General features: G+C 48.9%; 1 protein-coding gene across 1 annotated transcript in view; it reads left to right on the top strand.

Moving 5' to 3' along the window:
* The first annotated feature begins 13,532 nt into the window (after positions 1–13,532).
* Itga11 (integrin subunit alpha 11) overlaps positions 13,533–16,727 on the top strand; it is a 95,063-nt gene continuing 91,868 nt past the window's right edge. The window contains exon 1 of the mRNA XM_005075577.4: positions 13,533–13,695. Within this exon, the coding sequence (XP_005075634.1) occupies positions 13,644–13,695 (52 nt within the window). The 5' untranslated portion in view covers positions 13,533–13,643. The remainder of the gene's footprint in view (positions 13,696–16,727) is intronic.

Raw genomic sequence — 16,727 nt, forward strand, 5'->3', positions numbered from 1 at the left:
GTTCACGACCCAAAAACCCAAAAACATTGCTAAAGAATTAATGTAAAATTCTTGTCACTGGGAAGGCAGTACAATACTAACTTTGTATGCACCTAACAACTTAGCCTTAAAAAATCTATAAAGCAAAAGACGCACCAAACCCTAAGGAGAGCTACATTTCCACAATATGTGTAGGCTACAACTATACAGTATTTTTATTTCATATAAACAAGCATCAGTTACTACAGGCAAGGCACTCTTCCAAACACTGTACATATGTTAGTTACTTTAATCTTCACAGGAGGCACAGGAAGCAGCTGCTTCCACTTACTAGATATGGCTTCCAAAACACTAAGAGCTTCATTAATTGGCCCAAAGTCACAGAATCCGTAAGCACTGCGGCTGAGACTTGAAACTAGGCATGCTTCCTAGGAATATTTATTTACAAACTGAAAATCCTTTAACTCAGTCAAGTTGACACCTAAAGCCAACCATCACAGATGTATAGGGATGAGTGTAAGAGGGGTCCAGATGTGGAGCTTCAAAAAAAAATCAAGAATTCTGGCTAGAATGAGGTGTCATTAACATTAAGCCCTTAGTAACTTTAAAAAAATTTGGGTATCACAAGGTTGAAATGAGATCACAGCTGTTTATGAGCTAGAAACTGCTGCTCAAATGTTAGGTTTTATTATCTGACACCTGATCAGTGAGTTTTATTCTTTATAGGTGGGTGACCTTGTGAACATGTGACATGTGCCTTTTTGGTGATCCCTTCCAATCGCTTCTGCATACAAGCAGAGCCTGAACAGTGACTGAATTGTATCACAGTCTAGACGGCTGAGTGTTGAAATGTTTGTGTAAACACAATCAGAGTTAGCCACACTGTAAGTCACATGCCCTTGGGCCTTCAGTGTCTCTTAAGCTCACACAAGCTCTGGGATGTTAATGAAGACTTGCTTGATGGTGGAATGAACTCCTGCAGGCCACTGACCTTCTGCTGCTGTCTAAGCCATCTGCCTTCCTGGACTTCAGGGAGGATTATGGGGCGCATCTTTGGGAGAACTTTTTGAATTATAAACCCAACTAAACAAATGTCAGGCATCATTAAGAATCTCAGACGAGGCGGGAAACTTGACTAGTCTGCTTTATGTTGCTTCGTGTGCTGTTAATAAAAAAAACTAACATTTATTGAGGGTTTGCCACGGGGTGGGCACCAAGCCCAGCCCTTGCTAGGCCAAATTTCGTGTGTTGCTTATGGCAGCTGCAGAGGCAGAAGCATAGAGGTCAAGAGTAACACAGCAAGCCGGGCATTGGTGGCATGTGCCTTTAATCCCAGCACTCGGGAGGCAGAGGCAGGTGGATCTCTGTGAGTTCGAGGCCAGCCTGGTCTGCAGAGCAAGTTCCAGGACAGCCTCCAAAACAATACAGAGAAACCCTGTCTTGAAAAAACAAAACAACAACAACAAAAAGAGAGTAACACAGCCATGGGGCTGGAGAGATGGCTCAGTGGTTAAGAGCACTGACTGCTCTTCCAAAGGTCCTGAGTTTCATTTCCAGCATCCACATGGCAGCTCACATGTGTCTGATGCTGTCTTCTGGTGTGCAGATGTACATGTTAGTCAAAGTACCCATATAAATAAATAAATCTAAAGGAAAAAGAAAAAAAAGAGTAGTACAGCCAGTTTGCCTAAGAGCATCTCCAGGTTCCAACCAGCACCAGCTAAGAGCTCCAAGCAAGTATCACTGTGCCTTAGTTTCTCATCTGTAAAATGGGAGTTGAAGATAGCACCAGCTTCTCAGAGCTGTGATTAGTAATGTTAACATTATTAATATTAATTTGAAAAATAATATTTTGGGAAATGACATTATTTTATTGATATCAATTAAAATTAAAATAGATCGAATGCCTAGTTTAGCACTCTGACACCTGGGTAGTGCTGTGTGAGAACTTGGTGCTAAGTCATTTTCACTTTACAGATGGTGTCTGCTGGTTGTAAATGAGAAGTCCTCCGGCTGTTGAGGGAGTCCCTCTGACCCAGAGCCCAAGCTCCTTGAGACCCTGCATTAGTTACTTTACAACTTGCTGGTGCAAAAAGAATCTGACAAACGCAACTTCAGAAAGAAAGGGTTTTACAGTTTGGGGCACTACCCATCAAAGTGGAATGGTGGGGTGGCTGGTCACATGGCACCACAGTCAGGAAGCAGAGAGGGGGCGCTGCTGCTCACCTTGCTTTCTCTTTTTTACACAGCCCAGGACCCCAGCATGGTGGTTATTTTAACTGTCAACTTGACATAGCCTAGAGCAGTGCTTCTCAACCTTCCTTATTGTGATGACCCCAACCATAAAATTATCTTTATTGCTGCTTCATAACTGCAATGTTGCCATGAATCATAATGCAAATATCTAATATGCAACCCCTGTGAAGGGGTTGTCCAGCCCCTCAAAGGGGTCACAACCTACAGGTTGAAAACCACTGGTCTACACCCTGGAAAGAGACTCAACAAAGGATTGTCTAGATCAGGTTAGCCTGTGGGTATGTCTGTGGGAGATTGTCAGTGTTGTTTTAAGTGATGTAGGAAGGCCCAGGCCACTGTGATTAGCACCATTCCTAGATTTAGGTGCTGCGCTATATAACAGTGGAGAAAATGAGCTGAATAGTGAGATATGTGTGCCTTCATTTCTCTCTGTTCCTGGTTTTGGATGAGTTGTGACGTATTGCTTTAAGTCTCTACCGCCTTGGCTTCCCTCCTATGATGGACTATAACTTGGAATTGTGAGCTAAAATGAACCATTTCTCCCCTGAGTTGCTTTTCGTCAGGGTGTTTCTGTCATAGCAACAGAAATGAAACTAGGACCCCAACCCATGGAACTGTGCCACCAACATTTAGAATGGGTCTACCACCTCAGTTAACCCAATCAAGAACCTCCCTCAAGGACATGCCCAGAGGTTATACAGATCCTGTAACGTTGACAGTAGACTCCTACTGCACAACCCTACAGCAACTGCAGAAGCTCCAGTCACTGGCTGGGCCTGTTTCAAGCTCTGCCAAGACAAAGGTAACTGTCTCCACTTCCCTCGCAGCAATCTTCCTTGACATGCTGAGGATTTGGCCTTTACTGAAGGGAACATTGCCTAGAGACCTTTGTCCCAACACTGGCACCCATCTTTTCCTCACTAACACCCCAAAGGGAGAAAGAACCCTCCCAGAAACATTTGTTTCTCAAGCATCAACTGTAACATCCCACCCAGCATACCTCCAGCCACCACCGCTTGGCCTCTGATCCCAGCTGCAGGACGCTTGGGGGATGTTTATTTCTGTTGCATGCTTGAGATGAGCAGCAGCAGCTGGGGCAATCTGGATTGACCTGCACAGGACAGTGGGCCGCCACCCTTGCAGAAGCAAGTGGGGAACCAGCTAGCTTTAAGTAGGCTCCCATGGGTGGCTGCCCCAGCCTGGCAGGCACTTGTTCCTCATGGATAAGGCAAGACCCTCAGTCCTGTGGCAGAAATACACATAGGGGAGGAACAGCCCTTTTCTTCTCTTCTGGATGCTGGGTTTAGTGAAATTAGTCAGGAAGTCTGGCTGGCATCAGAGATCACAGCATAACTTTTGTTACTGGCCCAGCAGTCACGAATGTTTTTCGTGGTTTGTCTGAGTCTGTATTTACCTTGAGTATCATCTTCCAAGATTAGTTATGCAGCTGAGGACATTGATTGACCTCTTAACATCCTCCCAGGGCATCCACTCAAAGGGGGGCTCAGGCTGGCTCTCAGCTAAATAGACAGCCAGGACCTGCTGATTTTTGTGGCATCCTCAGTTGTACCTGCATGGGTCTGCTTCTCTTCCTGGCCAGGGGCTCCTGCATCATATATATCCATAATTCTTATTAAGGTATCTTCTCTGCTCAGGGATCTTGGAGAAGCTTAACAATTTTGTTCACACTGTGAGTAAGTGGCTGATAATAGTTTAAGATTGTGTGTGTGTGTGTGTGTGTGTGTGTGTGTGTGTATTCTTAAGGGTCCAGAGCTGGATTCCCAAATGGCAAGATACACAGCATTCTTCAACATGCTAGGCATTTGCCCAGGTCTGAGTGGGTCTGAAGGCAGTGCAATTAGAGTGGATAGGGACACCATCAATGCTGCACTCATCCCTGGGTTCAAATCTTGCCTCTGCCACTTTCTGTTTGTGGAAACTAAGACAAGCTGCTTCACCTTTAGAAACCATGGAGCCTAAACTGAATTATGTTTCAAATCAAAGGTTGAGTGTTCGTAGTTTTCTCTGGGAACTTCAAGGTAATATCAGACTAAGGAAGGAAGGCAACCCAGGGTGTGGCCATAGGAGGGTGTCACTGCTGGACTCTGGGGCATGACACACAGGCTCCCCTGGAAGATTCCACAGAGCACTCCTCCAAATTGTCTCTCAGGAGAGCATGAGTCTGTAGCTCCTGTAGCTCCCCTTGGCTGTTGATTGAAGATTGCTCCCATGAATTACCCAGCATTCACAGCCTGCAGACAGAGCTCCGAGCTGTAGATAAAGGTCAGAGGATCCAGCACTCACAGGAGTGGAGAATACCAAGAGAACAGAGTCTGAGAGGGAATAGGCATTCCTTGCAGGCAGATGGGGGTGAAGTCCTGTAAAGCATCCATGAAGCCCCTGGTCCACCGTCAGTGAGCTTCATCCATGCTGTTGGCCCCACTGTTCGCATCCTTAGGTGTGCTTCCCATGGCTCTGTTTGAGAGTGAGGTAGGAAACCAAACAGGGGAAACAGAAGGAAGCCTGGTTTCTTGGGGCCTTGAAGGCAGGACTCAGGTCTGCGTGCAGAAGACTGAGGTACGGGGCCTTAGGGTGAGCAGAGCCCAGATGGGGGGAAGATGCCATCTTTACAGATTTTGAGCAATGTCCACAGAGCACTCAAAAGCCAGAAGTGAGGATGGTGCCTAACATGGCCCATTAGCAGCCAGTCTCCTCCTGATTCGTCTAGGGTGTGTAGACCTCGCTTCTCCTTCCTCACTTTTGAAGGCCTTTTAAATACTGTGTTTTAAAACAGTGTGTGGCTATGAGTTTCGGTGTCCTTGGAGACCAGAAGAGGGCGTCAGATTCCTTGGAGCTGAAGTTTAGGTGGTTGCAAGCTGCCCCTGTTGGGTCCTGGGAACTGAACTTAGATCTTTCTGCAAGAGCAGTAAAGACTCTTAGCTGCTGAGCCATCTCTTCAGCCCCTTAAACTTTCTCACTGCCTATGAAATAAGGACCACATTTGTCACTACAGCACTGGAAGTCCACACTTGGCTGGAGTGATGTCACTGTGCTGACCTCTTTATTAACCCTCTCTCAAGAGTCCAAGACTTGTATCTTTAGGGTTTGGTTTTAAACTGTGAACATTTAAACGGTTAAAAGTTTTGTCTGTGACCTTTTGTGTAGCCAAAGAGTGTCTTTGGGGCTCTGTCCCTGTCACTTTAGACATGGTTCCCATGACCTATAACCCAAGGTGGCAGCTGAAAGTGGGGGGGGTCACAGGCCTCAGTGCCACCCCAAAGAATAACAGGAAGCAGACCTGAGGATGCCTGCAAGACTCCATGAGCAGTGATTTCTCATCTGTGACGTGGATCTGAACTGGGCTGGACACAAGCAGTGTAATTCCTGATGTGCTGTGGTGTGTGTCTGCATGTCTGTATGTATGTGTATGTTCTGCATGTCTGTGTGTATGTGTGTGTCTACATGTCTGTGTGTATGTGTATGTTCTGCATGTCTGCGTGTATGTGTGTGTTCTGCTCATGCCTCCTGAGACTCATATGTGAGGCAGATCTGAATAGTCCTCCCCTGCTAATGCATAGGCTTAAGACTGAAGAAGTCACTCACAAGGGGCTCCATCAGGAGGCAACAGGGAACTGACACCCGCAGGCTTAGAAGCCAGAAACCAGGGTTCGCCCTGTTCCCACACATCTGCCACCTCTAACTGCTTTTATCCCATATGGTATGCTTTGGGTTTATTTTGAGACAGGGTCTCAAATGGCTCAGATGGCTCTCATCCTTTGCATATAATTGAGGATACCCTTGAACTCCCGATCCTGCTGCCCCCACCTCCCAAGTGCTGGGATCACAGGTCTGCGCTCCCTCGCTGGATTTATGCAGTGCTATAGATCGAACCCAGGGCCTTGTACATGCCAGGCAATCACTCTACCGCCTGAGCCCCAGACTCTCCACCGTCCCACCCCAGCACACTGAGTCTTTGTTGTTTTGTAAACTCTAGCATGCTGTAGTTCCCACTGCAAGGCCCACTCAGCTGTGACCACCCCCCCTGACTTCTCCACACACTCCAGCACTATATTCACACTCCTATCACAGCCCCCATCACTGTCCCATTCCCCATCCTGTGCCAGGAAAGCAATGAAGCTTACAAGTCAGGCAGGGCCAGGTTCAAATCCTGGCTCTGCCTGTTCCAAGTTCCGTGCCCATGTTAATTTGTCTCAAGTTCCTCATCTGTAGAATCGATACTAGATACTTCATGGAAGAACCATGGTAATGGGAACTGATGTGAGGGAAGTGCCCGGATCAACAAGTAGCCTGTCAACGGCCGCTGTTGTGTTGGCCATTGCCCTTCATGTTTGTCTCTTTTTCTGGATTTGGACTGTGAGGGAGCCGGGAACCACATCTGGTTTGCTGCTGCATCTCGGCATGATGCTCAGGAAATACATTTCCCCACTGTGCCCTGGCCACGAACCCTGTGCATCATGGGAATTCTTTTTCTGTCCACATCATATTAATGTGATGACTGATTTCTGAGTGTCCTTGCCACGTCCATCTTTATCTTTGCATGCTCAGACAGACCCTAACTTTCATGACTGCTTCCTGACAGACATCTCAGTTCATGCATCTCCAGTGCGGAAGTCTCGAAGACCTCCCTAAGAAAATGAGGCTAGCCTGGGATGCATGAAATCCTGTGTCAAAAAATAAAAAAATAGAAAGAATTACCTCAGAAAATCACCATGGCAACACCAACATTCTGCTTTACTAAGGGTAGCTACTAGCCTCAAACTCCCTGAGTACCAAAGTGTAGCAATGTCTTGCCGGTGAACCTGTAATGGTGGCCACACCCCCTTGGGCGTGGCTTCAGGTGCCCTCAGAAGGGAAAGAGGAAAGGAGAGGCAAGGCTTGGTCTCTCTTAGGTGCTTTTTCTCTTGGTCGGGGATCCAATCGGAAGGGCAGAAAAACACTGCGGCAGTTCTTTATTGTTCTGTGTAAGTTTTTCCCCCAATAAAACACCCATTTATCATTTATCTTGGGTCTAGTGAATTAATTAACCCCCACCTTTACCAAAGATATGCCTGGTCCCCCTGCTTCTGCCTCCCAAATGCTAGGTTGACAGGCATGCATTACCATAATACCTGTCAGAGGTTTTGTTCAGGTAAGTCTCATCAGTGCTCTGGCCTAAATGGGACAGCTATATGAACCTTCTTCCAAGGCTCTGGGAGCATTATAGAAAAGTAGGCAGAGATGGGGAGGAGTATTGTATCATGCTGTCTTCTGGACACGGCATGCATTGCACTCATGAACTCACAGAAGCTATGGTTACCCCCATAAACCCGATCAAGCCAACCTCTCCAGGTGTGGAGACACACACCTCTAACCCCAGCATTCAGGAGGCAGAGCAAGGCAGATCTCTGAGTTTGAGTCCAGCCTCGTCTACAGTGCAGTTCTAGAACAGCCTGGGCTACACAAACACTGTCTTGAACCCATGCTCCCCCCCCCAAAAAAAAACATCAAGCAAGTCAGTATTCTAGACGGGGCTGGGGAGTGATCATGAGGTCCCATGCCGAGTTGAAGAGATACTGAAAACTGATGTTTCTAGAGAAAGGAGAGTCATTTTTCTTGGGGACACAGCCACTGCTAGGTTGCCCATGCTCCAGTGGTGAGCAACCCTACACAGCATGCACACACAGGCAGCACGGATAGAGCTCACTCCTCGGACTATTGAGGAAATTATAAGGACACCAAGGTGAGAGGGGAAGTATGTGGGGAGCATCTAAGGTGAATGGAAGGGGCTGTGAACAAGATATGTTGGGTGCGTGTATGGAATAGACAAAGAACGATTTTTTAAACGTTCATGAAAACGAGAGAGAAGTGGCTTTTCGGGATGCTGATTTGCACCTGAAGGGCTTTCAGTCCATCTGAATTCTCCGTACTCTGCGCCTTGCTTTTCCTTTGACAGGCGCTTCCTCTGCCCTGCGTGTCTTGTTTATGCTCAGGACATAATTCTTCCCTTTGATATCTTTCCTGAAAATACTGAACATATTTGTGGCCTGAGAAACGGAGATCTCAGAATAACTCCTGGGTTCGGTATAGACTGTGTGTGGAGCTTAGTCATTGCCCTCAGCAGCGGGACTACAACTGGGGCTGGGGGACAGGAGTATGGCGAGTGCCGGCACCCACCTTGCCCAACAGCTCAGAACAGGCTTTGAAGCAGGAAGTGTCTGGGTGAGATGCTCTGCTGGGGTGTGTACCTATCTTCAGAGTTAGTCCCGTTCACTTCACTGCTAGTGATGAGACCTGGGAGAGAAACAGAAAACAAGGGGCGCCTAAGAAATGCAGTCAACTCCCACGGCACAAATGTTAGCCCAGAGCATTGGCGAGTCACTAAACTACAGCTAACAAATGTAGTATGACTTTGTTTTTTCTTGGTGGGCATGTAAGGGCTTCAGAGTTTATCAGCTTCAGAGTTTATAGGTTTTTGTTTCTTCTTCTTTTTTTTTTTAAACTAAGATGAGTATTCCAGGAACTGTAAGTTCATTCAAGTTTATTTTAAAAACAAAACAAAACAGAATCTGCTTTTCCTAAACACAAACCAACTGATGGTACATGGACAGGAGGCCGTATCTGCAAGAGGTGACTGGATTGCAGAAAGAGACCTGGAAGCCAGGGAGGGCTTCCAATGAGTCTCACTTATATGGAGACTGGCTGCACTGGGGGCCCCTGGAGCAGAGGAGAGGGGCTGGAGACAAGAAACCAGGAGAGTTTGGAACAGAGACTTGGAGAAGAGCCAGGGAAAGTTTTGGAGAAAGTGAAGTGGATGAGTGACGGGGGGGGAGGGTGTATGTGTGTGTGTGTGTGTGTGAGAGAGAGAGAGAGAGAGAGAGAGAGAGAGAGAGAGAGAGAGAGAGAGAGAGAGAGAGAGAGACTGTACATTTCAAGCTGCCTTCAAACTTACAACTCACTTGCTTCTGGCTTCCAAGCACTGAGAACACAGGTCTGCACCATCACTCCCTGCCATCTTCCCAATTTTAACTCTGAACATCCAGAAACCTAGGAAATCCATCGGTCCAAAGCAAACTGGGACAGTTGATGACAGTTCCAGAGTGACAAGGCAGAGAAAGAGTAGAAAGAGGCACCTCACCAAAGCAAAGGCAGACCAGGCTGCCCCAAGGACTTCGCTGAAAGAAGAGCTTAACAGTCCTAGAGAACCCAAGGCCCCACAATTGTTCCCTGCCCACTGCAAGTTCTTTCTTAGAGAAGCCACCCATGGGACTTTCTCTGGGCTGCCCAGGCTCCTGTAGTCCTGGTGTGGAATGCCTCCCTCCTCCTCTGGAGGAGACATGACAAGTTCTGAATCTGCCGACAGCATCCCTGAGCTCCCTTCACAGCTCGACTTGTAGGTGCTGTGGGGACTTGAGTGACTCTCCTGCCGCTGTCCTGTTTAAAGCATAGATCTTTGTAGTGGCTTTGGCAATTATGGGCTGTGTGTCCAGAAGAAACCCCTTTCCTGGTTCTTTAGAGAAGTCCTGTCCTATAATACATGGTCTTAGCAGACCTGTCAGTCAGTGTGCCATCTCCTCCCAAGTCCCCAAGGATGGGTGTGTGTCCCAGATTGGGCTGGCTATAATACCATGCCCTCCAGACACTATGATTTGTTCACTGCAGGACGTGAGCCCAAACCCTGGCCTGGGCTTCTCTGCTAGATCTAGGAGGGAAGATTGCTTCTGTCCCTTTAGAATCAATGAAGACAAATCTTGGGAAAGTTGGCTGCCGTCTTTCTAGAAAGGCACAGAAAACTTTGCTGTGGGAAAGGATACTAGGATGAAACAAACCTAAAAGAAAGTGAGGCATATATTTGACTCTCTTGATCCTGCCATGCCTGCAGCTAGCCCAGTGCCTGCAGCTAGCCCAATGTTTCACTTTCTTGCCTGAGGATTTTTATTTTGCTTTTCTGCTTCTTCCAGTGTGTATTGAGTTTCTATCCCTTGCACCTGGAAAAATCTTCACCTATCTAATGTCTTTATCTACAGAAAAATGGACCAACCCTCTTGCAGGGCTATTGGGAGGGTGAAATGGGATCACTGTTGTGAGGTGGATTTCAAAAGAGAAAAACACTACCTACAGCGGCCATAGGTGGTTGGTGGGAACATAAAATGGCATAGAGACTGTGGAAACTGGTTGCGAGTTCTCAAGTGATCAAATATAAAATTACCCTCAGCAATGCAACTCCTAAGTACAGCCATGCATCACTTAAAGACAGGGCCACAAAAGCAGATGTGCACTGCTGGGCCTTGTCACTTCTATACAAGTATCACGGTATGGTTTGTTACAGAGCCAGGCTTCATGGTACCACCTAAGCCTGGACCATTGTCACACTTTGTGGCTATGTTACCCAGAGAAGCAGAGATATACGTTTAGATGAAAACTTGTACCCAGATGTCTTTAGCAGCATTACTCACCATAACCCAAAGTGGAAACACCCCAAAGAACGTCACCTGCAGAATGGGTAAACACTGTGGTGCTGCCATCCAACAGAATGCCGTTTATGACAAAAAGAAATGAAATGTGGACACCGCTATGTCATGCTTGAATGTTAGAGACATTACGACGGGGGAGAAGCCAGACACAGAGGCCTCAGTCTGGATGAGTCCATTTACATGAAATGCTCAGAACATGCCGATCCACAGAGACAGAAAGGTTAGTGGTTGCCAGGGGCTGGGGTGAGGGAACTAGTGGCTCATGGGTGCCGGGTTTCTTCATGGGATGATGACAACATTGTGAAATTAGCGGTCGTGGTGACACAGTCCTGTGACTATGCAAATATAGTTGGACTATATGGTGGGTTGCATGACGTGTTTCCATCACAATTACAGATGGATATGAGCAATATGAGCACTGGGCATGTAAGGAGTTGGTAGGTGCCATGGTGCTGCTGATCAGTTCAAAGCCCAGCTCCATAAAGCCCTTCATCCAATTCCCTGCGCTCCTCAAAGCCTTGGGATCCACTTCACGAAATCCTCACTTATCCACTGCTGTCTGTGTGCCATAAATGAAGCTTAATGCAAAGTGAGGACTTGGTTCAGATCCCTGCATGAGCATAAAAGCTGGGCATGGCAGAGCACATCTGTGGCCTCAGCACCTGAAAGGCAGAGACAGGAAGATCCTGGCTGCTGGGCACCCAGCCAGTCTAGCCTATTGGTAAGTTCCAGGTTCAGTGAGAGAGCCTATCTCAAAATATATAGTGGAGAGGGCCTGAAGAGATGGCTCAGCAGTTAAGAGTGCCTACTGGTCTTCCAGAGGACATGAGTTCAGTTCCCAGCATCCATGTCAGGTGACTCACAACCACTATATCCAGCTTCAGCTGCTCCAGTGCCTCTGGCCTCCCTGGGTACCTGCGATCCCATACACATACCCCCCCCACACACACATGCCCATAATTTCTTAAATAATAAAAGTAAAAGTGGAGATAGATTAAGGAAGATCCCCGAAGTTACCTTCTGGCCTGCATATGTGTGTCAGACCACACACAAAAATGTGCACACACATATACAAAAATAAAGTTTCATAATGAAGGATTGGGGATGTCTCTCTGAGGCAGACCACTTGTTTAGCATGCCTGAGACCCCTGGGTTCCATTCTAGTACCACAAAGCAAACTAAGAAGATTGTTAAATAACATTAATAATAACTGCCTAGACATTAAACCAGATGCTACAAGGGTTGAATTGTTACCAGCAAGCACCCAGAGTTTCCCTGATAGGCCATCCAGTATCAGCCTCATCCCAAGGCCAAGCCTGCTCCCTCCAGCCCATGCCTGCTCCAGCCCCTGTCCTATCCTGGCATAGGACATAGAAGTAGGAAAGAGACAGAGACAGAAGTTGCTTTTTTGATCTATGGATGCTTTTAGAACAGCAAGAAAGCCTGACCCTTTATCATACCATCCTTTTCTGAAACTTGGCCCTGAGGGTGAGAACACTGATTCAGTCCTAAGACCCCTGACTCCTCTTATCTCCCCCTCCTCCTTCTTCTCTCCTCCCCTTTGTTTTCTTCTCTACCCTACTCTCTCTCTCTCTCTCTCTCTCTCTCTCTCTCTCTCTCTCTCTCTCTCTCCCTCTCCCTCCCTCTCCCTCTCCCTCTCCCTCTCTCTCTTCCCCCAGGATAAAAACAGCTTCCTTGGCTTTTGCAGATAGTGGACCTTCTCAACACCTAATTTATCCTCAAGGGCCCTCCCTGAATGGTCAATCTTCTGGGAAGTCCTCATATCTCCCTGACCTGATACCTTCTCTCTTCCCCTCAACATCCTTTGTTCTCATCCATCCATCCACTAACCGCTTCTGCTCCTGAAAGGGGGTGCAAGTATCCTTACAGAGAGAGAGAGAGAGAGAGAGAGAGAGAGAGAGAGAGAGAGAGAGAGAGAGAGAGAGAGAGAGAGAGAATAAATACATCAATTGCCATTTAGTTTTTCTGTGAAATACCCTGAAGACAAGTGGAGAAAGAGGAGCACATACAGATCCACATGGAGCCTTGGGAAGGTTCTCCCTACCCTGGCTTCTACTCTAGCCAGCCTTGCTGGCTTCCTCTGCTCCTCCTCTGCTGGGAAGGCCAGCCTCCACATCCTCAGACTGTGGCCCAAAACCTGATTAAAAGCTTGGGCAATAAATGTACATTGAAGTTAACTGTCCATGATTACAGTGGCTAGGGAGTAGTGTCTGGGTCCTAAGTGAAGCTTCCTGGACCACAAGTGGTGGTCCCTGGTCCATCCTCCAGGCTGCTTTGGAATTGTTCAGGTGTGGAGTCTAGAGCAGTGGAAACTGGAGGTATTCTGCATTTGTTCCAGGGTTCCAAGAAGCCCTGTGGCCTTGACATTTTGAGTCCCAGGAAACAAGGAGACAAAGGAGTGTGTCAAAATGGTTTGAGGAGGGGGAATCCATCCAACTTGTCCAAAAGAGACCTGTCCCAGAGTGGTCCCGGGTCATCTTAGGTTCCCCTATGGTCTTTATGCAGTTCTTTCCCCCAAGAAAATTGACCTAACTCGCTTTTCCCGGGCAGACCCTGATTTGGTTGGGGGTGAAGGATGCAGGTGCTCCACCGGTGAGGTGGCTGGCTCCCAGGAGCCATCATCTGTTATAAACCTGAGCCTAGATTGGGCTGGGTGGGAGCGACATGGAGAGGGCGTCGGGGCAGCAGCCTGTTGCCGGCCCAGGTGGCAGAGGGGCCAAGACTGGCCTGGAGCCAGGGCCGCCGCGTGTCTGAGCCCCTCCCCGCCGCCCGAGTCCTCCCACTTCCTCTGCGCCGCTGACAGGGAGCGGGAGCCCGGAGCAGTGCAGGCTCGGGACACAGAGCACAGACTGTGGCTGGCGCTCTGGCTTGCAGCCCCGCGCGACCATCGCGACACCCACTGCTGCGTCGCGGGCCATGGACCTGCCTAGGGGCCTCCTAGTGGCCTGGACCCTCAGCCTCTGGCCAGGTACGTTTCCCCCTCGCTTCCCTTTGCTTCCTGGAGCCCCTCCCTGGTCCTCCAGGACCTCTGCTCCAACTGCGAGGAGAAAGATGCGCCTCCTTTGGCACTACTTGGGGACACAGGTATGCAGGGAACTGGCTGCAGTTAAACCATCCCGCCAAGACAGCAAAGGAGGGAGGTGTGCCGAGGAAACTTTAGGACTTTGGTGTGTTTGGGAAGAGAAAAAGGGACTTTTGCTGGAACCAGTGAGCACCTTGGGTGCCCCCATGCAGCTGTGGGAACAAGTTACCACGTGTCCACCGGGCCACTGGGGCATTCCTCCATTGCCGAGGATCCAAGTTCCCAGCTGAGGAAGGGGACTGATCCATTCAGGAATCGTGACCCGACTGCCCTTCTGCTACCGGAGGTGAAGCATCCCGAAGTCTGGAGAGCCAGATGATGGTGGCCCCCTGAGACCCAGGAGCCCTAAGAGACCCCGAGTCCCTCCAGTTCAGCAGTTAGGCGTTGGCAAGCCCTCTTCAGCCCGATCATAGGCACCGGGGGGGGGGGGGTCACAACCACTTAGCCTAGGACGGTGGGAATGACACTTGACACTTATCATAAGGACAGAGCTGCGTCCCCAACTCGCACTCGGAATTATGCATTTATGGGGGAAAGCCGCCGTCAGTGAAACACCGCTTAATGTTCTCCAGGTGTGAGGGCGCAGCAGGAACCCCGGCACCCGCTCGGGAAGGGAAGAAAGGCAAGCCTTTGGGCTCTAAGCCTGGGATACCCCGGCTCAGGCCTCCTCCACACTGCCATACCCAGCGCAGCTTCAGTCAGCCGCACTATGCTGCGGCTAGCGAAAGTTTTCCTGGCCGGTTCACAGCGTGGCAGAATCGAGCCAAAAACCTAAGGAACCAACTGACTGGGTACTGGCTGCGGGCCTTGACACTCTTTCTGAGTGGGACTGGCCCTAACTGAGACCAGTGGGAGGGGACAGAGGTGGTGACAGTTGGACAGGTGCCCTGGAGAGGTGCAAGTAGAGACCCACCCCCCACCCTGTCGGGTGGGCGGCTCTCTCCAAACTGTAGTCAGTTATCCCAGTCTGGGGACACAAGTGTGCCTTCCTGTCCTGCCCTTTGCTGCTTCTGGGAGCGCCTATAGATGAAAGGCCTCTTGAAGCAAACTGGGTTTCATTCTGATCCCAGGGACACAGTTGGAAACAACATTCCTGTGTGGTTTGGGGTTGGGGGAGGGGCGGGGGAAGCGTTACTGCCGGACAAGCCGCTTCTAGAAAGCTGCTGGGATGGAAGCCCACTGCGGGTGCATTTAGACAGAAGAGGAACTGTCTGCTATCACTAGCGATTCAGCCACAGGAAGGACATGAAAGCTCCTGGGTGGCTCCAAACAGGTGGCCCTGGAAAATGGGGACAGTACAAACACCCCAAAGCTAAGAGTGAGAGTTTGGAACCTAACTCCACACAGGCTTTGTGACCTCTCCATAGTGTTTCTCGTGGGGAACAACGGAGACAGAATGCCACAGAGTTTTGAAAGCTGTCTGGTTGATTGAGGCTTGGCCCACAGTGGCTGTCAATCAGCGGCTGTTAATGTCGGTGCAACTGGAGGGGGCAGAGCAGTGAGGGATGGGGTGTTAAAGGACTCTCAAGACAGGGTTTGTGACTCATTGCTCCCTTTTTATGGAGAAAACCACTTCTGCCTCATGTTTGGTCACTTTGGGGTTTTTGAAGTATGGGGTTCATTAACCGTATCAGGCAAGGCTAGAAGGGACATCTGCTTGCAAGAAGATGGGGCTCATGTGCCCCTGTGGCGGGACCCTGCTGTGGCTAAGAGAAAAGTAGCTGGGCGGAGGAGCAAGGGAGTGAACGGAGCAGAGGAACCAGAGTCTGCTTGTGTTCAGACAGGAGAGATTCAGTGTCTACCAGATAAGCAAGGGAGGCTTCCTGGAGGAGGAACAGAACCCCACAAAGCATAGAGTGATTGGGACCTAAAATGACATCGTTTATATTTCTCAGGACTAAAGAACAATAGGGTGACAATTTGTGTGGGGGTGCTCAAGTGTGTGAGGGTGGATGGGTGGGTGCTCAAGTGTGGGGGGGTGGGGAGTGGGGGGATGCTTCCATGCCTGTGTAGATAAGTGTGAATACTTTAGAACTACTTCAGGTGCTGTTCCTGGCATCATTCCGTACTATCCATCTGAGACTGTCTTCCATTGGCCTGGGGCTTGCCAAGTTGGCTGAGGTAGCTGGTCGATGAGCCCCAGAGATCTGTCTGTCTCTACATCCCCAGCACTGGGGTAGAAATGCGTGTCGCAACACCAGTTTTCATTTTGAAACCATAGAGGTGCCTGACCGGTCTGGACTCTGTGTACTGGAAGGGTCTGGGGACGCTTGGGCGTTTCCTTTACCTGTGAGGCATACAGGTCCAATGGAAGACAAGATCAGGCATACAGGTCCAATGGAAGACAAGATCAGGCATACAGGTCCAATGGAAGACAAGATCAGGCATACAGGTCCAATGGAAGACAAGATCAGGCATACAGGTCCAATGGAAGACAAGATCAGGCAGTTTGGGAATGAAGGCCCCAGGGTCTTGCTTCTGGAATTGACCTGACCTTTGCAGCTAGGCCTTACCGCCCCTGCCAAATTACTACCTGTGCCTCAGTTTCCTCTTCTACAAGGTAGGGATAGTAACAGGATTTTTTAAGATATTGCAAAAACTGAGCAAGCAATTTACCTAGTGCTTGGTGAGAGCCACCACACTAAGCCATCTTCCTCCCCAGCAGCCTTATCATAAGTCAAGGCTCCATTATTAAGGATCTAAAGTTGCTCAGATCCATCCCTCTCAAGCTCAAGTCCACAGGAGAAGTCTAGAGAGGTATACGGGAGGCTCAGAGACACATGTGGCAGGACCCCAATAAACCAAGACTCTCCCTACTCCTCCTGGCAAGGACCTGGCCCTGAGTCTTTGTCCCAGAACAATCTAAAAGACTTAATATTTGGCCCTGAAGTTTTCCTAGAATCAATTTGATCTTGATG

This window comes from Mesocricetus auratus, unplaced genomic scaffold (genome assembly GCF_017639785.1).
Source record: "Mesocricetus auratus isolate SY011 unplaced genomic scaffold, BCM_Maur_2.0 Super-Scaffold_100691, whole genome shotgun sequence".
Classification (NCBI taxonomy): domain Eukaryota; kingdom Metazoa; phylum Chordata; class Mammalia; order Rodentia; family Cricetidae; genus Mesocricetus; species Mesocricetus auratus.